At 42.5% G+C, this 23,295-nt stretch overlaps 1 protein-coding gene and 1 long non-coding RNA gene across 4 annotated transcripts; one reads left to right on the forward strand and one right to left on the reverse strand.

Annotated features, from left to right (window-relative positions):
• Positions 1 to 528: 528 nt before the first annotated feature.
• On the forward strand, positions 529 to 6,059 carry LOC135552378 (casein kinase II subunit beta). Of its 2 annotated transcripts, none has more exons than XM_064983955.1 (7): positions 529 to 648; positions 1,182 to 1,262; positions 1,545 to 1,686; positions 2,020 to 2,135; positions 2,256 to 2,331; positions 2,690 to 2,879; positions 3,118 to 6,059. In XM_064983955.1, the coding sequence occupies exons 2-7, from the start codon at positions 1,191 to 1,193 to the stop codon at positions 3,206 to 3,208; spliced, it is 687 nt and encodes a 228-aa protein (XP_064840027.1). In that variant the 5' UTR covers positions 529 to 648; positions 1,182 to 1,190; the 3' UTR covers positions 3,209 to 6,059. The 2 variants fall into 2 exon arrangements, with proteins under 2 accessions (XP_064840027.1, XP_064840028.1); XM_064983956.1 differs by having other exon boundaries at positions 1,545 to 1,647.
• A 1,207-nt stretch (positions 6,060 to 7,266) lies between these two features.
• LOC135552380 (uncharacterized) lies at positions 7,267 to 22,478 on the reverse strand. Of its 2 annotated transcripts, XR_010457424.1 has the most exons (5): positions 22,098 to 22,478; positions 19,957 to 20,056; positions 19,578 to 19,767; positions 18,456 to 19,460; positions 7,267 to 17,668 (listed from the first exon to the last, which is right to left on the reverse strand). It is a non-coding gene; the product is annotated as an uncharacterized LOC135552380 (long non-coding RNA). The 2 variants fall into 2 exon arrangements; XR_010457425.1 differs by lacking the exon at positions 19,578 to 19,767 and having other exon boundaries at positions 18,456 to 18,522.
• Between the last annotated feature and the right edge of the window lie 817 nt (positions 22,479 to 23,295).

The following is a 23,295-nucleotide window of genomic DNA, read 5'->3' on the forward strand; positions in this document are numbered from 1 at the left end:
CTGCAAGCCAAATAACCAAATAACCAAAGGCTCCCCTACAGAACGTGGCCACCTTTGTTTCAGCATGATTCACGAAGTACCCAAAAATATGAGGACCGGCATTCTTACAGTGTCCATAGAAGGCTGTAAAGAAATCTGTACAAAATGATTACAAGCAGATGAGGAATTTGTTTTTCCTGTCTCTTAATTTTCTGCAGGTATTTTCTTAAAACTGCATTGTTGGTTGTAAGTAAGCATTTCACTAAGGTCTACCTACACCTGTTGTATTCGGCGCATGTGACACATTTGATATTCAAATAAAATCGTATCTATACGCTCTGGAGTGCCCTCACTGATGGTTTACCAGAGAAGAGTTTCTGGTCTATATAAGAAGCAATTATAACTTCTGTTCCTATCCTACATTTTATACTGGACAATATATTAAAAGCATAACGCAATAAAACCTCTGTTTTTCTGCCTTTCTCGTAATAGTGTTTTTGGAGGACTTCAAAACTACAGTACCCATAGTCTCTGAATTTGTACGTCATCAATTTGCCTACAACGAAAACGCCTACTGCAGCGGTTTACTGGGAGGTGGTGTCCATTTTATTTACAACACTAAATATTACGTTTCTTATATTTTACTGGCGTTAAACCCTTTAAAGAGGGGTAAGTTACCAGAATTACTACATATATTAATGTGAGATATGATATAGCTAAGAGGACTTGCGACTGAAAACTGATCAAATTTAATGCGGCCTAGTTTGGACGATGCGCCATATTGAATTTCCACCTGGCTTTAACGTTAGCTACTAGCTAAGGATGTAATTTAGCTATAATTTTCTGCTGGTCATTTAGCAAACTACTGGGTACGCTACTAATTATGATTGTTGATGTAACATAGGTATTTTCATGTGTAATATCCTTATCTCTTACACTTCCAATGTCAACTAACGTTACCAATGATTTAGCTAGTTAACGTTAACTACACATTGGCGCGGTAACGGTAACTAACTAGGTAAACCTCCTACAGTTAACGTTTTCTAGTTACCTAGCTAATTGCTCTTATGGTTTTGATATAATTATGTTTGTATTTTTTATTGTAGCTAGCTACCTATGATATTTTTGTGTTGCTGAACTATCAACCTTCCGTTTTCACATTCACACACTAATGGCTCTGTTGTTGAATGTCTGCCCTTTAGTCTCCCGAGATGAGCAGTTCAGAGGAAGTGTCATGGATCTCCTGGTTCTGTGGACTGAGGGGAAACGAGTTTTTCTGTGAGGTCAGTATCTAACAGCACCCAGGGCAATATAGCCAAACTCATTGACCAAAAAGTGAATGTGAGCTAAGCCAGGGGTGGCCAATCCTTTATCCTGGATGTGCAGGTTTTTGCTTCAGCCCTACACACCTGATTCAGCTAACCAATGTACTGATAGGCAGGTGGGGAGTTGAGTAGTGCTCGAGTAAAATCCTGTCATTCATAGACACCCCTCACTACACAAACTTTCAAGCATGAATAGGTCTGGCATTTGTCGCCAACTAATGTCTTCTCCTCCATTGGCAGGTGGATGAGGACTACATCCAGGACAAGTTCAACCTGACTGGGCTCAATGAGCAGGTTCCCCACTACCGCCAGGCCCTGGACATGATCCTGGACCTAGAACCAGGTCAGCCCAACTCCAGAACCATCTCTACTGCACTCGGAAGTACAGAACATCCCACACAATTTAGATCAGAATACAAATATTATGGTTGCGTCACCTCAGTGTTAAAGTTGTGTACGCACACTAAATTGCCTCAGTGGTCACTAACCCTGATCCTGAGTTATAGTGTGTGGCAGGTGTTTGTTCTAGCCCAGCACTAAAACACCCAATTCAATATTTTTGTCTTGCTGTATTAGATGCCGATATCTTTAGCATGTGTAAAGACGTTACAGTTATGTACACAATTATGCTTTTGTGAGTAATCTTTAAATCAGAACATATGAGTGGCCTCTTCCCCTTTCATATAAGCTCTTCTCTCCTCTCTATGTTCCACAGATGAGGAGCTGGAGGACAACCCCAACCAGAGTGACCTCATAGAGCAGGCAGCGGAGATGCTTTACGGGCTGATCCACGCACGATACATCCTCACCAACAGGGGCATTGCTCAGATGGTACAGAAACGACCCTTCTCTGTCTCCAAAGTTTGTTGAAAGGCTGCATATCACATGTATGCAGCATTTCTCCTGAAATGTTTTTCAAATTCTCCATTGATCTCTATCTCTTTTTCTCAGTTGGAGAAGTATCAACAGGGGGACTTTGGCTACTGCCCCCGTGTCTATTGTGAGAACCAGCCCATGCTGCCCATTGGTGAGTGTATGTCTGTCTTGTTTCAACCATTACCACCCACGCCTAGTGTGGGGACAAGTAATTGACTATAAGACTTAAGGGTCATTTTGATTAACCTCAAAGAGCAACATTTGTATCTTGGCTTTGAATGTTCATGTGCCAAAGACAAAAACAATTCTGGGTATCCAGCCACATTGCTTTCCTAACCCAAACTATGCTATGCAGATCCTCTGTGTAAGATTTGAATATATTACGATCCATTTCAAATCTAATCTGGTTTCCAAGAGACACCTGGATGAATACAGTAGTGTGTCCTCGAGCATTTCATAATTATTTCAGACCAGTAACGTCTCTAAACTCTCCCCCTATCCCTCCCTAGGTCTGTCAGATATCCCAGGCGAGGCTATGGTGAAGCTCTATTGCCCTAAGTGTATGGACGTGTACACGCCCAAGTCCTCCCGGCACCACCACACAGACGGGGCCTACTTTGGCACTGGATTCCCCCACATGCTCTTCATGGTGCACCCCGAGTACAGGCCCAAGAGGCCCGCCAACCAGTTTGTGCCTAGGTCAGTACAACTGTGTCACCCTAAAATAGGCCTGTTCCTTTTCATGTCATTCCCACGTAACTCGTTGAAAGCAAGTCCTAGATCAATTTCTACTCATAGCAGATAATTTCCTAATACATTTCAGCTACATACCTTAAGAAAAGGTCATGTAAAATAAGTGCTACCATAATAGAATCTCTTCATAGACTCCTGTCACACGTTCATCAAGATCTAATGAATTCTCATGTCCTCACAACAGGCTTTATGGATTCAAGATTCACCCCATGGCCTACCAGCTCCAGCTGCAAGCAGCCTCCAGCTTCAAGAGCCCTGTCAAAGCCATCCGCTAATGCCCAGAGAGAAAGAGAAGGGAGAGAAGATGATGATTGAGGGGACGGGTCAGCTGCACCAAGCTCCATACAGATGCCTCCTCCCCGTACTGCAGATTTTATTATTTTGTTTAGGTTAGGACGTTTAAATGTGAGCGAGACAAACGCACAGGTTCTATCCCAAACCCTCACACACACACACACTTAGAATTACATGCATCTGTTACCAAACTCAACAGTGCCAAAACAGAAAAGATGGAGGGAAAGAAAGTCCATGGATGTTATTGGATTTGACGCTACTGTTTCCTTTTGTGATATTACCCCATTTTGCTCCGATGATGAACTCTCGCCATGTTCTGTTTGTTTTCTGTTCTGTCTTTGGCACGGTTTGGTAAAGGGTCGTGGTAGACCGTCACCACTGGTTGAATAGCAATCCCTGCTCTACCCCCATATGCATGTACACTGGCTGGCTCTCACAGAGACTACTTGGTCGATGATAAGGACAAAATCTGTCACTAAGGGTGTTGCCATTTCACCTGCTCCTGTAAACCATTGTTTTACCAAGTCACACACTCAGGCTTGTATCACTCTTTTATTGTGTGACACTCACTGAGGCTAGTGTGTCAAGGTGGTCATTCACAATAGTGTTCTGTCAAATTTGCCTTAAACAGACGCACGGGCGCTGTGGTTTGTGGTTTACAGGAAGTTCGAGTCTAGGACACATTATAGCTTTGAATTTGTATATGTGCGATGTAGGATAGACACAATTAAACCTGAAATGAATTAAATGTTCTAGAATGACCCAGAAAAGACATACCAACCTACCTACTGTCTCTGTGTGAGTCACCCAAAACAACAGTCTTGTTTGTGCTGGTACTGCACGGTGAGAATGTCAGCTCTGTCACATGTTGCTGGGCTGGTTTCACTACAACAGGACTCATCTCTCTCCACAGCGGGCACTGACTTGACTGGTGACCCTTCACACATAATATAAATATTTATGTAAAATATAGCGACAGAAAATCTGCTTCTATTTGGGGAGAAGTGTTTTGTTTGTGATGTAGGGGTTTCATCACCCTACTGCACATGTGCGTTTGAGTCCTTGTGGCAAAAAGTAGAATGCTTGGTATATGATTTGATTTCAGAACAATAAGGATGCATTTGTCAAGATTAGAATGAATGTACAGTACCTGTCAAGTTTGGACATACCTACTCATTCAAGGGTTTTCTTTATTTTTATTATTTTCTACATTGTACAATAATAGTAAAGACATCAAAACTATGAAATAACACATGGAATCATGTAGTAACCAAGAAAGGGAAACAAATTAAAATAGATTTTTAGATTCTTCTAAGTAGCTGCCCTTTACCTTGATGACAGCTTTGCACATGTAATTCTCTAAACCAGCTTCATGAGGGAGTCACCTGGAATGCTTTTCCAACAGTCTTGAAGGACTTCCGAGCGGCGCAGCGGTCTAAGGCACTGCATCTCCATGCTAGAGGCGTCACTACAGACCCTGGTTTGATTCCAGGCTATAGGGCAGCGCACAATTGGTCCAGTGTCGTCCGTCTTAGGGTTTGGCCGGGGTAGGCTGTTATTGTAAATAAGAATTTGTTCTTAACTAACTTGCCTTGTTAAATAAGGGTTAAATAAAAAAGGACTTCCCACATATGCTGAGCACTTGTTGGCTGCTCTTCCTTCACTCTGCAGTCCAACTTTTCCCAAACCATCTCAATTGGGTTGGGGTTGGGTGATTTTGGAGGCCAGGTCATCTGATGCAGCACTCCATCACTCTCCTCCTTGGTCAAATAGCCCTTACACAGCCTGGAGGTATGTTTGGGTCATTGTCCTGTTGAAAAACAAATGATAATCCCACTAAGCGCAAACCAGATGGGATGGCGTATTGCTGTAGAATGCTGTGGTAGCCATGCTGGTTAAATGTGCCTTGAATTCTTAAAAACAAATCACAGACGGTGTCACCAGCAAAACACTATCACACCTCCTTCATGCTTTACCTTGGGAACCACACATGCGGAGATTACCCGTTCACTTGGCATTCTCTCACAAAGACATGGCGGTTGGAACCATTAATCTTAAATTTGGACTCCTCAGATCAAGGGACAGATTTCCACCAGTCTAATGTCCATTGCTCGTGTTTCTTGGCCCAAGGAAGTCTATTCTTATTATTGGTGTCCTTTAATAGTGGTTTCTTTGCAGCAATTCGACCATGGCCTGATTCATGCAGTCTCTGTTTCTGTGAAGCATTTATTTCGGCTGCAAACTGATGTGCAGTTAATTGCCAATTTCTGAGACTGGTAACTAATGAATTTATCCTCTGCAGGAGAGGTAACTGGGTCTTCCTTTCCTGTGGTCCTCATGAGAGTCAGTTTCATCATAGCGCTCATGATTTTTGCAACTGCACTTGGAAAAACTTTCAAACTTCTTGAAATGTATATATTGACTGACCTTCATGTCTTAAAGTAATGATGGACTGTTGTTTCTCTTTGCTTATTTGAGCTGTTCTTGCCATAATATGGACTTGGTCTTTTACCAAATAGAGCTATCTTCTCTATACCACCCCTACCTTGTCACAACACAACTGATTGGCTCAAACGCTTTAAGAAATAAAGAAATTCCACAAATTAACTATTAACAAGGCACAACTGTAAATTGAAATGCATTCCAGGTGACTACGTCATGATTGCTGGTTGAGAGAATGCCAAGAGTGTGCAACGCTGTCATCAAGGCAAAGGGTGAATACTTTGAAGAATCTCAAATATATTTTCATTTGTTTAACACTTCTTTTTTTATGTCTTCACTATTATTGTACAATGTAGAAAATAGTAAAAATAAAGAAAACCCTTGAATGAGTAGGTGTGTCCAAACTTTTGACTGGTACTGTATGTCTGTGGTTTTTTGCAACCGTGGAAGAGTGACAAGGATTCAGAATTCTCAATAAACATTTTCTTTTTTCGTACAATTGTGTTTGGTTTATGTATAAATTAGGTAATTATTTCTCCATAGTCACCATGAAATTGTTGTAAAAAAAAATCCTTCATAAGTATGGAACTATCTCCCTCTGAATCTTTTACAGCCCTTCAACAGCAGTTCTTTGAGCATCTTGGGAATTAAGAAAATGTACCTTTTCTAATCTTCTCATTGATGTTGTGTCTGATACTGGAAAAATTGTACCAAACCACTGAGATACAGCTGTTATTTTGCTCCTGGCCAGATGGTGTCAATGATTTGCTGGATAATACGTGTAGACCATTGTGGTATACGTCCAACTTCAATTCTATTCTAAGGGCTTACTTTGTGTGTGTTTTAATTCCTGGCAACGATGTGCGTCACGTCAAATGTTTGAGACATTTCATACAGGGCTTATACATTTAAGGGAAGTTATACAATTTCCTTCGAGCCAGATTGAACACTCATCTTTGTATCTGTACCATTATAGCGTCTGTGACAGCATGGGCAGCGCCATTGAGGCGATCTCCATTTTGAAGCAGTACATTTTCCTCTTCACGATTGGCTGATTCCTCCGGATGACCCAGTTGGACAGGACCCCAAAAGGGTCATCAGGAGAGATCAGCCAATGAAGTTGGAAGTCCCAACCAGTTGACTACATGAAAATGGTGGAAGCCCTGGAAAACTAAAGGCATAGAAACTTTAAATGACTTGGTAACAGGAAATACATTTATTTCCATGACAGATTTAAAAAGCAATTTTGGACTGACCATAATAGATATTTTCAAATACATGCAATTTAAGAGACAAAATTCATAAATTATACAGCACAATGGCAGAGTCATGTCTTGAGTGTAAAACTAATAATGACTCAATCATCGATGCTTGCTGGGAATGTTTGAATTCCAAAAGTTATGGGCGGGGCTATAAAGTTGGCTGTCAGAAGTATTACAATGTAAACGTAGATTTAATCCGTCTGCATATTTCAAGACATGGCATATGGGGATGTAGTGAGATACCCAAAAGCCTGGACTTTTTATTCTCTTCTCACCACTCATATTGGAAAAATGTCTACTAAAAACGTGGAAATCAATCAATCCCACAGTTAACACAATATAAAAATCAAATGATTTATTATTGAAATACACAGGCGACAGAGAAAAACAAATTAGTAGGTGAGTGCGAGGTAAGTTTTCACACGGGTAAGTTGTCAAAGTGTTCATACCTCCAACACTAGAGGGTCTATCTCAAAAATCAAATAGCTACTTTGTGTGACTACATATTCTATGGTCAACTTCCTGTTCACATGTGGTCAAGGTCACTCTAATCTGAGGTGATCACAAGTTTCTTATTTTTCCCCTTCAAAAGTAAAAAAATTGGCACTTTACATTTTATTCAATAAAACTTTGTTAGGTATGAACATTCAAAATGATAATTTTGCACTGAGTAGAGGAGACAATAATGTGTCTTTTGATACTTTAGCTGCAGTCCTATGTTGAGCTAACCTTGCGATTTAGCCAACATTAGCACACATGTCAGTTTGGGGCAAGTTGTATCAATGACCTGGGGGCAAGTCTTCACATGTGACAAATTGCCCCAGTATACATAGACACATAGAACATGCGTAACAAACATTGAGATATTGTGTAATCAGCTATGATAATAGAATTAAATGTTACTGTAAACGTACTTATAAACTCAGCAAAAAGAGAAATGTCACCTTTTCAGGACCCTGTCTTTCCAAATAACTTCACAGATCTTCATTGTAAAGGATTTAAATACTGTTTTCCATTATTGTTCAATGAACCATAAACAATTAATGAACATGCACCTGTGGAACGGTCATTAAGACACTAACAGCTTACAGACGTTAGGCAATTAAGGTACAGTTATTAACACTTAGGACACTAAAGAGGCCTTTCTACTGACTCTGAAAAACACCAAAAGAAAGATGCCCAGGGTCCCTGCTCATCTTTGTGAACATTCTTTAGGCATGCTGAAAGGAGGCATGAGGACAGCAGATGTGGCCAGGGCAATAAATTGCAATGTCCGTACTGTGAGACGCCTAAGACAGCGCTACGTGGAGACAGGACGAACAGCTGATCGTCCTTGTAGTGGCAGACCATGTGTAACAACACCTGCACAGGATCGGTACATCCGAACATCACACCTGCGGGACAGGTACAGGATGGCAGCAACAACTGCCCGAGTTACACCAGGAGCGCACAATCCCTCCATCAGTGCTCAGACTGTCTGCAATAGGCTGAGAGAGGCTGGACTGAGGGCTTGTAGGCCTGTTGTAAGGCAGGTCCTCACCAGACATCACCGGCAACAACGTCGCATATGGGGACAAACCCACCATCACTGGACCAGACAGGACTAGCAAAAAGTGCTCTTTACTGACGAGTCGCGGTTTTATCTCACCAGGGATGATGGTCGGATTCGTGTTTATCGTCGAAGGAATGAGCGTTACACCGAGACCTGTACTCTGGAGCGGGATCGATTTGGAGGTGGAGGGTCCGTCATGGTCTGGGGCTGTGTGTCACAGCATCGTAGGGCTGAGCTTGTTGTCATTGCAGGCAATCTCAACACTGTGCGTTGCAGGGAAGACATCCTCCTCCCTCTTGGATCAGAGGGTGAGGGCGAAGGCCGTTCCCCCCAGAAATGTCCAGGAACTTGCTGCTTTGGTGGAAGAGTGTGGGGTAACATCTCACAGCAAGAACTGGCAAATCTGGTGCAGTCCATGAGGAGGAGATGCACTGCAGTACTTAATGCAGCTGGTGACCACACCAGATACTGACTGTTACTTTTGATTTTGACCCCTTCTTTAATACAGGTAACGAGTGGAGGACAGAGAAGCCTCTTAATAAAGAAGTTGTTACAGGTCTGTGAGAGCCAGAAATCTTGCTTGTTTGTAGGTGACAAAATACTTATTTTCCACCATAATTTGCAAATATATTCATAAACAATCCTGCAATGTGATTTTCTGGATTTTTTTTCCCATTTTGTCTGTCATAGTTGAAGTGTACCTATGATGAAAATTACAGGCCTCTCTCGTCTTTTTAAGTGGGAGAACTTGCACAATTGGTGGCTGACTAAATACATCTACTGACGGGATGAGGTCAATATCATTCCAGGATACCCCGGCATGGTCGATTAGAAAGGCCTGCTCGCAGAAGTGTTTCAGGGAGCGTTTGACAGTGATGAGTGGTGGTCGTTTGGTCGCAGACCCATTATGGATGCAGGCAATGAGGCAGTGATCGCTGAGATCTTGATTGAAAACAGCAGAGGTGTATTTGGAGGGTAAATTAGTTAGGATGACATCTATGAGGGTGCCCATGTTTACTGATTTGGGGTTGTACCTGGTAGGTTCATTGATAATTTGTGTGAGATTGAAGGCATCAAGCTTAGTTTGTAGGATGGCCGGGGTGTTAAGCATGTCCCAGTTTAGGTCACCTAGTGGCACGAGCTCAGAAGATAGATGGGGGGCAATCAGTTCACATATAGTATCGAGGGCACAGCTGGGGGCAGAGGGAGATCTATAGCAAGTGGCAACAGCGAGAGACTTGTTTCTGGAAAGGTGAAGTTTTTGAAGTAGAAGCTCAAATTGTTTGGGTACAGACTTAGCCTGCAGAATTCTGTATCACTTTCTATCTTTGCAGTAGATTGCAACACCGCCCCCTTTGGCAGTTCTATCTTGGCGGAAAACGTTATAGTTAGCAATGGAGATTTCAGGGTTTTTGGTGGTTTTCCCAAGCCAGGATTCAGACACGGCTAAGACATCTGGGTTGGCAGAGTGTGCTACAGCAGTGAGTAAAACAAACTTAGGGAGTAGGCTTCCAATGTTAACATGCATGAAACAAAGACATTTACGTTTACATAATTCAACAAATGAGAGCACTTGGGGGGTGGGAGTGGAGCTAGGCACTGCAGGACCTGGATTAACCTCCACATCACCAGAGGAACAGAGGAGAAGTAGGATAAGGGTACGGCTAAAGACTATACGAACTCGCCGTCTAGCACGTTCAGAACAGAGGGTAAAAGGATCAGGTTTCTGGGCACGATAGCATAGATTCAAAGCATAGTGTACAGACAAAGGTAAGGTAGGATGTGAGTACATTGGAGGTAAACCTAGGCATTGAGTAATGAAGAGAGAGATATAGTCTCTAGAGATGTTTAAACCAGGTGATGTCATCACATATGTGGGAGATGGAACAACATGGTTGGTTAAGGCATATTGAGCAGGGCTAGAGGCTCTACAGTGAAATAAGACAGTAATCACTAACCAGGACAGTAATGGACAAGGCATATTGATATTAGAGAGAGGCATGCGTAGCCAAGTGAACATATGGGTCCAGTGAGTGGTTGGGCTGGCTGGGGACATGGCGATTCAGACAGTTAGCAGGCTAACAAGCTAACAGTTAGTAGGCCGGAGCTAAACAAGCTACCAGCTAATAGACCAGGGCAAGCTAGCAGTTAGCAGACCGGGTTAGCAAGCAAGCAGTTAGCAAGGGCTAGCAGGTAGCAGACCGGCCAGGCAAGCTAAGAGTTAGCAAGGGCTAGCAGTTAGCAGACCGGTCAGGCAAGCTAGCAGTTAGCAAGGGCTAGCAGTTAGCAGACCGGGCAGGCAAGCTAGCAGTTAGCAAGGGCTAGCAGTTAGCAGACCGGGCAGGCAAGCTAGCAGTTAGCAAGGGCTAGCAGTTAGCAGACCGGTCAGGCAAGCTAGCAGTTAACAGACCAGGGCCCGGCAGTTTAGCAGTTAGCAGACCGGGTTAGCAAGCAAGCAGATAGCAGGGGATGTTGCGATGGGGGTAAGTCTGTTTTTGGCTCTTCGTGCGGTGACGTCGATAGACCATTCGTGGAATTAGTAGGGTTCCAAGTAGCTCTAGGTAGCTAGCAGGCCGATATTGTAGCTCTGGAGTATGCTTCGGTGGTAGCACAGGAACCCTGGCCGGGCTAGCTTCAAGCTAAATTGGTGCTTGCTCTGGGATGGAAATGCTAGCCAGGAGTAGTCATCCGGGATTGCGGTTAGCTAGTTGTGAAGATCCAGATGAAAATGTTCAGTTTGCGGTAGGAATCCAGGGATAAAAATAACAGGTCCGTTATGCTCTGGTTAGAGTCACGTTGTTCAAACTGCCGAGAGTTTTCTGAGCTGAAGGTTAGCTGATGACCACTGGCAATGGTTTGCTGACTGATATCTGGTAGTTAGCTGGCTAGCTTCAGTTGAGGGATTCCAGATCCAAAGTAAATATAGATTCTTTAGGGGAAAAAATGCATATCCACGCCACATTGGGCGAGGCGGGTTGCAGGAGAGTAGTTAGATGATAAGGTTTAGCAAAATATTTTAAAGGATATGCGATGAAAAATATGAAAAACAATATATACAAGGGACACGACAGGACAAAGACGTCTGACTACTACGCCATCTTGGATTACAAGAATTACACGCACCAGCTCACCCATGTCCAGCTATGCCATTGCTGACAGCAGACTACCATCTCCAGAGGACATCCGGCCATATCCAAAAGCTGGCCCCCGAACACCAGCTTGCAAAGGAAGAAAACGGTGCAAAACCGCAATTCTAACTGACACATCCAGTGACGCAGGCACTAGAAATGGAAAAGAATAAGGCACAATCTAGCAAAAGACTGTTTCCGAAGAAAGGGAAGCAAAATCTGGATCTGCAAAGAACAAGAAAGCAGCAGCACCAAAAAAAAAAAAGATTGTCGAATAGTCATCAGATGAAGAGGACTGCTTCTGCCTCATCTGTGTGGAGCCATTTTCAAACAGCCTTCCAAAGGAGACGTGGGTGACGTGTGAGAGATGCAACAAATGGGCCCATGATGCTTGCACCTCCGGCCAGGCAATGTATGTGTGCCAGAACTGTGACTCTGAAGATGAGTCTGATTAGTCAGATACGGATGTTCGTCCTATAGGCTGTGCATTTGTGCATAAGTGTGTTTAAACACCATGCCTGTTTTGTTAAGACTTTAAACATTTAAGCTAGTTATCTGCAGCATTTACATTCCGATTCCATTACCGTGGGTCTATGTGCACGCCAGAGAATGTTCGATTTCAAAATTCAGTAAAGTGGTCGTGCCACTTAATGAATGTGCGCTCTGCCAGCATTATTGTTTTGATTGAAAGGCATGATTGTTTTTATTTTGAGTTATTTTGTAATGCGATCCTACTGGCGGCAAAGTCAGGCGCGGGAGAGCGGAAACTGATTTACAACGGTTGTGTTTAATAACCATAAACCACCTTCAACAGAATAATGCAATAAATGGGTCAAACAAAACCCGGTGCATACCGTGCATAAGCACTACAACAAACAATTACGGACAAGGACATGGGGGAAACAGAAGATTAAATACACAACATGTAATTGATGGAATTAGAACCAGGTGTGAAGACAAAACCAATGAAAAGTGGATCGGCGATGGCCACAAGGTCGGTGACGTCGACCGCCGTCTGCCCTCCGAACAAGGAGAGGGACCAACTTCGGCGGAAGTTGAATTTGGTTTTGAAATTAAAATCAATATTCACAATTCATTAGTTGTGTTCTTATTTGTTGATAATCCAATGTGACAACTTACCAGACGTAGTGTATCAATGTACCCGCTGATTGTCACAAATGCACACTCTCTATTTAACGGTCTACAACTTAATACTGAAATAGATATGAAGATGTAATGAATACAGAATATGTGCCCAAGACTTCCGTCTTTCATTTGGTATGACATTTATACCATTGTGATATATTGTGCCCAGTAAATGTTAGACAGCGTGAAAAATGTGACAACATACCTCTCTCTCCCCTACAATTTAATGTGGCAAACAATAATGCAGGCACTAAGGATGGGGGTGTGAGCATGCGGGTCTGGGCAGAGGAGATTTAGTGTTGTTTGTGTGTGTCTGTAAGTCGTTGTTCTTATGTGTATGTTGGTATTTGTTGTGATTTTCTTTTTATAAAATAAAATGGGCAGCCCTGAATGGCGCTGCCCATGTTAATACTGCCTTTTGACCACTAGAGGCCCCTATCATTCTCTATTGAAATTTCCAAACTTGTTTTTCCCATTTCATTTATTTGCATTTCCTATTTTTCTCTCCTCCTAAGGTTTACGCTCATACCTTCCTTTGTTTCTTGCTAATATCCAACACTCCAAACTCACACCAACCCACATCTCTCCCTGTTTTTGAGTTATCAGCTTATTTGCCTCCACACAAAGACAAGGAGATAAATAGTGCAGTCCAAAGTATACCTCTCCTCTTCTCTTAATGCTACCCCCGTGACAGCGTTGAAATGGTGAATAGGCCTAACTAAAACATAACATTGAATCAGTCATAGTATGTGAGCAGAGCTGGTGCGGAACATGTCCGATTTGACTGGAGCCTGAGCAAGATTCCCAAATGCTGGAGCTCAGCCTTCTCACAACTCAATTTCTTCATGATGGTGAACAATAATTGTTCCTTGTCTTCCTCTTTTCTCAAACGGATTGGACAATGTCACATGTGAGCACAGTTGAATCCCGGCTCATGGAGTGGTTCTTGCGCACTGTGCTCACCATGTCCTTTCCAAAACTGCTCCAGTGCTCATCACTGGGAAAAAACTCCTGCTCCGATTTCGCTCCATTCATTAAAATCACAATTGAATCAACATCCATCTATTTTTGTGACTACCTGGACCTACCAATTGGTTTTAAAGTATTGAAACCTAACCATATGGATTTGAATTAAAAGTATTTGAATATACATGAAAAGGTTAATGTAAGAAGCAAACATAATTTCAGACTACATGTCATATTAAACAGCATATAAACACTCTAAATAGGTCAGGAGCCAGACAGGGAGCCTAACAAAGAACGAAAATGAATTATTTAGGCTATATTATTTCTATTATTTCAAGGCTAGAGCCTACAAAGAAATACATTGAGAAGCATTTGCGAGCCAATGGGGATGCTAAACACCATTTTTGCCACTCTTGCAGTTTTTTTTTTCTATGGGTAGGCCTAAAGGTTTTTAGGCAAAATAACCCACTCAAAATGAATTGGGTTGCCTCCCACTCCTGGGAACAATGTACATATGTGAGGGCAGACTGGGACATGTTCTGGGTAGCCTCAGAGGATAATATTGACATATTCGCTGATTCGGAGAGTGAGTTTATGAGGAAGTGCATTGGAGATGTTGTACCCACTGTGAATTTTAAAACCTACCCTAACCAGACACCGTGGATAGATGGCGGCATTCGCGCATAACTGAAATTGCGAACCACTGCATTTAACCATGGAAAGGTGACTGGGATTATGGCCGAATACAAATAGTAAAAGTCCCTCCGCAAGGCAATCAAACAAGCGAAATGTCAGTATAGAGACAAAGTGGAGTCGCAATTCAACGGCTCAGACACGAGACGTATGTGGCAGGGTCTACAGTCAATCACGGATTATAAAAGGAAAACCAGCCATGCCACGGACACCGACGTCTTGCTCCCAGACAAACTAAACACCTTCTTGGCCCGCATTGGGGATAATACAGTGTCACCGACACGGATGCTACCAAGGACTGTGGGCTCTCCTTCTCCGTGGCCGACGTGAGCAAGACATTTAAACGTGTTAACACCTGCAAGGCTGCCGGCCAGGACGGCATCCCTAGCCGCGTCCTCAGAGCATGCGCAGACCAGCTGGCTGGTGTGTTTGCGGACATATTCAATCTCTCCTTATCCCAGTCTGCTGTCCCCACATGCTTCAAGATGGCCGCCATTGTTCCTGTACCCAAGAAGGCAAAGGTAGCACTCACCTATGTCATCATGAAGTGCTTTGAGAGGCTAGTCAAGGACATCCACCTTACCTGTCATCTTAGACCCTCTTTAATTTGCTTACCGCCCCAATAGGTCCACAGAAGATGCAATAGCCATAACACTGCACACTGCCCTATCCCATCTGGGCAAGAGGAATATCTATGTAAGAATGCTGTTCATTGACTATAGCTCAGCATTCAACACCATAGTACCCTCCAAGCTCATCATTAAGCTACAGGCCCTGGGTCTCAACCCCGCCCTGTACAATTGGGTCCTGGACTTCCTGATGGGCCGCCCCCAGGTGTTGAAGGTAGGAAACAACATCTCCACTTCGCTGATCCTCAACACTGGGGCCCCACAAGGGTGCGTGCTCAGCCCCCTCCTGTACTGTCTGTTCACCCATGACTGCATGGCCATGCATACCTCCAACACAATCATCAAGTTTGCAGACGACACAACTGTAGTAGGCTTGTTTACCAACAATGATGAAACAGCCTACAGGGAGGAGGTGAGGGCACTCTGAGTATGGTGACAACACTCCTCAGCGCCTGCAATATCAGTTCTGTTATACTCGCAGCGAATATTTTTACAGTTTTGGAAACTTCAGAGTGTTCTCTATCCTAATCTGTCAATTATATGCATATTCTAGCTTCTGGTCCTGAGAAATAGGCCGTTTACTTTGGGAATGTTATTTTTCCAAACATAAAAATAGTGCCCCCTAGCGTCAAGAGTTTAACTGACAATAATCATACAACGAAACAGACTGCATGAGTGTAAGGCCTAGATTCAGATCAAGTATTTTCCGGCGACCTGTCAAATCGGTAAGCAGCTGCTCTTGATCATTGTCACGAAACTACAACCGTCTTACTTGAGTTACATGTTCGAGAAAGTGTAGGCTATATAGAAACAATGATGGTCAAATTCAAAATCATGAAACTAAATAATGAGGATTTCTATCAGCCTAATCGAGGTGTGGAGCCAATGGCAAAGTCTATCAGCCTAAACTCCGTGGAGCCAATGGCAAAGTCTGCTTTAGGTATAACGCCAAGAGCCACTTGTGGATTTGACAGCTCTAACACAGTTCCACATCTCACACCGGCAAAACAACCGCTATGCAGATGTCAGCTAAAGCGGATGTGATTGAATAGAGCACCAAGTGAGGGCGAGTATGCATGTATGTGATAATTACCTGTATCACCAGTGTCATGACATTGGCCTGGGGGTATGTTTATGACAGTCATAAATACCTCTTCCCCCCTTTTTCCTCTCTCTACCCTACTGATGTTACATTTGCAAAACCCTTGGTTAACATAGAGATTCTGGGAACATCAGAAGGTGGGGGGAAATTAACTATATTCTGGTAATGCGACCAATTGAACATACGCGGTGGTACTTAATGAATATGATGTCAGTTCAGTTGTCATCTGAGACATTCTCATCAATGATAAAATGACAAACTCTACAGTGGAAAGTCTACACACCAGAGTTATCGGATTCACATGGAATTGTTGTTCAATTTAAATGTTTGAATATGAAATTATTCATGATGGGATGAAATGTGATTTTAGCTTCTAAAATGTGAGATTTGGGTTTTCATAAGATAGGGCTCTGCTCAATCAGTGGCCCGCCCCTGTGAAGCGACATGGGCTATAAAACTTTTCAAACACGCCCTCCTCTCCCTTCCTATATAAGCCTTTGACGACAATATAACATCCTGTTCCGAGGACAATGGTCCGATGACTGAAAACTACTGAACGAAACCAACATCAGCGTGAGCTTTGGTTGCGATTGGGATGCACTTTGAACTCTTATTCACTACAGAAGGGATAGCTCCTAGCCGTTGAGTTAGCAACAGCAGCTGCAAACGAGGATTAGGAAGGAACAGACAGAGTATCATTTTCCTTTTCCATATGGGCGGTAATTTAGAATGCATAAGATACTGTATTTACGATAGCACAGCTTCCCCCCTTTGTTCCTCAGTCTTCCCGCTCTTTCACTCCAACCCAGCCCCTTTTCTTTTGTGTAACAAGCTGTCATATGTGCTCCGCCCGCTGGGGACGTTTTCCTTTATGACGTAATTTTTAATCAAGTTATGATTTAATTATGTGTATGTGTAATTCTGTGTGATTTGTTAGGTATTTAGTAAATAAATAATTAAACCCTATTTTGTATTGCTGGTTCAACTTGTTGGCCAGGGTTCGTGCAGATAACCAAGAATTTACAACTTTCAGATGAGACTGAATTAAGATGACGATTAATATTGACTGCTATTGATGTAAAATATTACTAGGTCTTTAAGAGTTTATTCGGAAGATAACAGCTCTATAAATATTATTTTGTGGTGCCCGACTTTCTAGTTAATTACATTTACATGATTAGCTCAATCAGGTGATATTAATTACGGAGAAATTATTTTATAGAATAGCATGTCATATCACTTAATCCGGCATAGCCAAAGACACGACACCAGTATGTATAGCAGGTGCAGGGGCAGACGACTGCAGCTGTGAGGGCTGTGGTTGAGATAATAAGGATGTCAGATCTAAAAGAAAGAGGAACAATTTTCTTAAGTGGAAATAATTATACAACAAAACAGATACGTGTGATAATTACCTGGACCACATCACACTGCTTCAGGTCTACAAACCTCTGGAAGTTCCAGCGTTCCACTCCAGGACTGGAACAGCTTGGTGGAAAGACTCACCTGTCACCCAGCGAGCTTGGTGGACAGATAAGCACAATATTATTTCAGTGACAAAGCCTTGACTACACTAACCTAAATGAAGTGTGTGTTTCTGAGCTTTAGTCGACACAAATTAAAACACAAATTAAATAAAGGATGCAGGAACTGAGCCCTAGGACAATGCCACAGGGCTACCTGGTCTTGTGACTCCAGGCTAGCCCTGTCCCCAGTCCACCTGGTTGTACTGCTGATCCAGTCTCTGCTGTTTCTGTCTGCGGCTATGGAAACCTCGACCTGCTCAGGACTCACCAAAAGTGCTACCTGGTCCCAGACCTGCTATTTGATCTTTCTCTAACGGACCTGCTGTCTCAACCTCTAATTACTCAGCTATGAAGAGCCAACTGGCATTTACTCCTGAGATGCTGAACTATTTCACCCTGTATAACCACTGTGATTATTATTTGACCCTGCTGGTCATCTATGAACGTTTAAATGTCTTGAAGAATGATCTGGCCTAGATGGCTGCACTCCTTTATAATCTCCACCAGCACAGCCAGGAGAGGACTGGCCACCCCTTAGAGCCTGGTTCCTCTCTAGGATTCTTCCTAGGTTCCTGCCTCTCTATAGGTAGTTTTTCCGAGCCACTGTGCTTCTACGTCTGTATTGCTCGCTCTTTGGGATTTTAGGCTGGGTATCTGTATAATCACTTTCTGACAACTGCTGATGTAAAAGGGGCTTTATAAAATACATTTGATAGATTGCTTGTATATGCTTCTATTCACGTATATGCTTCTATTCACATTTCCTCAATAGGAAGTTGTACCTTAAGCCAAATCTTCTTCCTGGTCTTTTCCGCTGGGGACGGGGTTTCAGGTTTGGGAAGGGAATGCCTAGAGAAGATTTAAGAAATTAATGAAATTCAATTTGGGTTAGCTTGATTTGATTTGTTATGAAAAAGAATGCTATTAAACATTTAAAGTATAACTTTTTAATGTATATTAACAAAGTCCATATAAATCTAACCATTCAAAACAAATACAATCTGAACAGCATAATAGAATATTGCACCATATCAAAGAAAAATAAATAACACTGTGCAAAACTGCAGCATCCCACGTAAAACATTAAACTGGTCCCTCTTTTCTCTCTCTTCTTTATTGCCATGTTATAACCAGCAGCACACAGCAATGCTGACCATATTTAGCTTTTATGAGAGATTTGCATTCAGAAATGCAAGCTGCCTCACATTCAAGGGGCTGATGCGGTTTCTTCTCTCAGTAATTATTTTTCCCATTTTTGAGAAGACCCTTTCAGAGGGAACGGATGTGGCCACTATGCAGAGTCTCCCTGTCATGACTTTAGTAAGTTGTGAGTAGACAGAGGCCTTGTTCTTCCACCAGCTCAGAGGAGGGGCTCCTCCAAATAGGATCGGACTTCCATTATTTCATCTGCTGAGGAATTCCTTCGTGCTGCATCCCCAGTTGCTCTCTCGTCAGACGTTTGTGGCATTACTGCTTGTGCTTCTGCTCAATCTGCTCCCTCTTCTTCCTGTTGCCCTGGTGCCTGAGCCAGCTGACTGCTGGGGGTTATTCTTTGAAGAGCCTCATCACTCACTCTGGCATCACTGAAGGCTAACTTCTTAAACCTGTGGTGAAGTGCAGCGGTTTCTGATAGCACGAGATTATATTCCATTCTGTCCATTGATGAACACAGGGTGTCCATCAAGTCTGTCACATGTCCTGTGGTTACATTTGCTTCTCTCTGGCGGCTGGCTATGATTCGCTGCAGACCTTTACACAGGAGCATAATTTCTGAGGCTGTCACATAGCTGAAAGGAGAGAACAGTAACTTATTAGTTCAGGTGCATGTTTTGTCTACTGATACTACATTCTCATCTACTGCTCATATACATATATAATGATGTAGTAATAGCTGCTTACTGTACCTCTCTCCACTGATCTCCACAGTGACCTGCTCAAAGGGTTCCAGGACTCTGCACACTCCTCCACCACCTCCCATTCCTCTTGGGTCAGAGCATCAACAGGTGCATTGACAATGACCAGGCTAGAGATGATGGCATCAGGCATCCCCATCTGGCGTTGTGTAGACTTTAGTTTTCAGCACCTAATGTGCTCCTGTGGAAGTATTCCACAGCTGCTTTCACTTTGTCCACAGTGGGCTTCATCAGCTTCAGAGCATCTCTTACTATCAGGTTGATTGTGTGGGCAAGACATGGATGATGGGTCCATTTAAAAATGTTCATGGCTTTGGTTATGTTAGATGCATTGTCGCTAACACAACAGACCACTTTTCCATCTACTTACCATTCTCTGGCCACTCTCAACAGTTCCTCTGCCAAGTTCTCTGAGGTGTGTCTGTCGCTGAACTCAAAGCAGTCCAGAAGACCGCTAGACATCGAAAAATCTTCAATAAAGTGACATGTAAGAAGTGGTTACCCTTGATGTCCAGCATTAAGTGGTAAGGCAAACTGCAGTAGCTTTTTGGACTCTTTCCCATACTGAAGCATTGTGTGCTCTCATACAGTTGTAGAATAAGTGATTTTGAAAGGGGTTTCCTGCTTTGAATTGTGTACATTGGATTTAGACTATTGCTATAATTTCTAAAACCTCTGTCCTCCATGATCAAAAATGGCTGGAAATCGGTGGCAATCATTTTAGCCAATGCAATATCAATTTGGCCTTGTTTTGCTGCAGACATAGACTTTGGCATAAACTGGTCCATGGAAGACTGCGCTGCTGTTGGACGCAGAGTAGACCTACTTGACTGGGTGGATACATCTCCACGTGTGAAGGTGCTGGCTCCACCACTATCACTAGCAGGCCTGTTAGTTTCTCAAAACTCCGCTGCAGCTAGCTTCACAGTTGGGTGCACAGTTCGCATATGCCGGTGTAGGTTGTGCGTAGAGCCGGCTTTATATGAGATTTTGTTTGGCAAATTCTACACTATGCTCTAACACTGTCAACATTATTAAAATACATCCAAATGCTACTGTGCTTCCTACTCATTTTCCAGCTGTTGTCTTCACAGCTGTCCTTCCTCTCTCTCCTCGGCTGCTAAGTGTGTGACTGTGAGTGAGTTGGCCCAGCCCTCCCTCACGCATCTTTGGTTCTGTGGTTGACACTGCGTGTCTGATTGACAGGAACGACAGGTGAGGCTGTTAGTCTGATCAGACAGTCAGAACGAATGTGTGTTTGAACATTTAGGCCTATATTATTTGATGTATTTGTCCTTCTTTGAATTAGTTCATTCTATTCATTTAAATATTTTGATTATTCATACGTTATTTATTTTTTACATTTTTATAAATAGATTTGGCTCTTCTGATATGCGAGCCGGCTCCCAACGTTCACCTACAAGAGCCGGGTCTTAGAGCCGACTCGTTCGCGAACGACCCATCACTAGTGGGTAGCTCGAAATAGACTACAAATGCATGCTGGGCCGGGCAGAGCGGGCATGCCCTGAGCACTACTGGAGCGAAATTGGAGGAGATTAAAAAGCAGATGTTCCAGCCTTTGGGAATCTCGCTCAGCGCTCCTGTTAAATTGGGAACGCTCCTCTCCTGACTCCGCTCAACTCACATACTCTGCACAGCTGTGAACTGAAGCATGATAGGTTATTTATTAAGCTGACAGTCCCCAAAATCGGGCACTAGAATTACTTAAAAAAAATATGTACGTTTGCATAACTTATTTTATTGATTTCCCACCGTTTTATAAGTCAGAAGACAGCCATCCAGACCTTCCTACAACCATGTACACATCCCCTGTCGAATAAACGTATATTTGACTTCCTGTGGTGATCGGCTGCATCATTACATCCATTTAAGGGGCGGCCCTTAGAAAAACATTTATCCAGCTCGACTGCCTTCACTGCACAGACAACGCAAAGTAATCGCTGAATGTGTCTCGAGCAGGCAGGTTTAAATACATAACTTTCATAGCTGTACGAGTAAGAATGCAACCTACACACTTCATGAAACCTATAAGTAAAGAAGTACATTTGTGTGGAAGTAAAACATGTGTTATACGTCGGAGGCAGGCGCATTGCAAATGCTCAGAACGACAAAATCGAGCCCTTCTCCCCTGGTCTATAGGAGGGATGCACCCTGTTTAAATGGCCCGAATATTGATTTAGACGTTCACAAATTTTACAGATTTTGACTTTCACTAATGCCATGATATGTTTGGTAAAGTAATAATAAAGTAATATTTTGGGTAGATGTTCCTAAAACAGAGTATAACCATAACCATATAACCATAATATAACAAGGTATACATTGCAAAAAGTGAAATCTAAGCAAGACTAAATATCTTATATTAGTGTTTTAGTTTTTTGTACCAAGCTAAATGATCTAAATGTCATTGGCAAATATTTAGCTTATTTTAACAGAAAAAAGGCTTAATACAAGTAATTTATTTCACAATATTTCACAATGTATATTTACCCTTTTTTTCTCCCCAATTGGTAGTAGTTACAGTCTTGTCTCATCGCTGCAACTCCCGTACTCGGGAGAGTTTCAGGGTGTGGCTTCAGAGACATTTCACATACTGTAACATTTGCCATTTATTATTTTCAAAATTCTTCAAGATCTGTCAAATTGGTTGTTGATCATTGCTAGACAACCATTTTCAGGTTTTGTCATAGATTTTCAAGCAGATTTAAGTCAAAACTGTAACTCGGCCACTCAGGAATATTCACTGTCTTTCTTGGTAAGCAACTCCAGTGTAGATTTGGCCTTGTGTTTTTCGGTTATTGTCATGCTGAAATATGAATTAATCTCCCAGAGTCTGGTGGAAAGCAGACTGAACCAGATTTTCCTCTAGGATTTTGTCTGGTCTTAGCTCCATTATTTTTTATCCTGAAAAACTCAACCAATCCTTAACGATTACAAGCATACCAATAACATGATGCAGCCACCACTATGCTTGAAAATATTTAGAGTGGTACTCAGTGATGTGTTGTATTGGATTTACCCCAAACATAACACTTTGTATTCAGGACAAAAAGTTAATTGCTTTGCCACATGTTTTGCAGTATTACTTTAGTGCCTCGTTACAAACAGGATACATGTTTTGGAATATTTTTATTCAGTACAAGCGTCCTTATTTTCAGTCTGTCAATTAGGTTAGTATTGTGGAGTAACTACAATGTTGTTGATCTATCCTCAGTTTTCTCCTATCACAGCCATCAAACAAGTGCTCCCCGGGCACCGATGATGGGATGTCGATTAAGGCAGCCACCGAACCTCTCGGATTGAGGAGTTGGGTTAAATGCGGAAGACACATTTCGGTTGAATGCATTCTGACTAGGTAACGCCCTTCCCTCATGGTGAAATCCCTGAGTCATTTCCTTCCTCTCCCGCAACTGATTTAGGAACGATGCCTGTATCTTTGTAGTGACTGGTTGTATTGATACATCCAAAGTGTAAATAATAACTTCACCATGCTCAAAGGAATATTCAATGTATGTTTTGTTTTTAAATGTACCAATCTACCAACAGGTGCCCTTCTTTGCAAGGAATTAGAAAACCTCCCTAGTCTTGAATCAATGTTTGAAATGCACTGCTTGACCGAGGGACCTAACAGATAATTGTATGTGTGGGGTAAAGAGATAATGTAGTCAATAAAACATCATGTTAAACA

This window comes from Oncorhynchus masou, chromosome 13 (assembly GCF_036934945.1).
Source record: "Oncorhynchus masou masou isolate Uvic2021 chromosome 13, UVic_Omas_1.1, whole genome shotgun sequence".
Classification (NCBI taxonomy): domain Eukaryota; kingdom Metazoa; phylum Chordata; class Actinopteri; order Salmoniformes; family Salmonidae; genus Oncorhynchus; species Oncorhynchus masou.

Excerpts from the sequence above, each read along its gene's own strand:
- LOC135552378 (XM_064983955.1), top strand. The coding sequence starts at position 1,191 with ATGAGCAGTTCAGAGGAAGTGTCATGGATCTCCTGGTTCTGTGGACTG. Across the intron at positions 1,263-1,544 it reads GAAACGAGTTTTTCTGTGAG|GTGGATGAGGACTACATCCA; the intron begins GTCAGTATCTAA and ends CTCCATTGGCAG. Across the intron at positions 1,687-2,019 it reads CATCTCTACTGCACTCGGAA|ATGAGGAGCTGGAGGACAAC; the intron begins GTACAGAACATC and ends TATGTTCCACAG.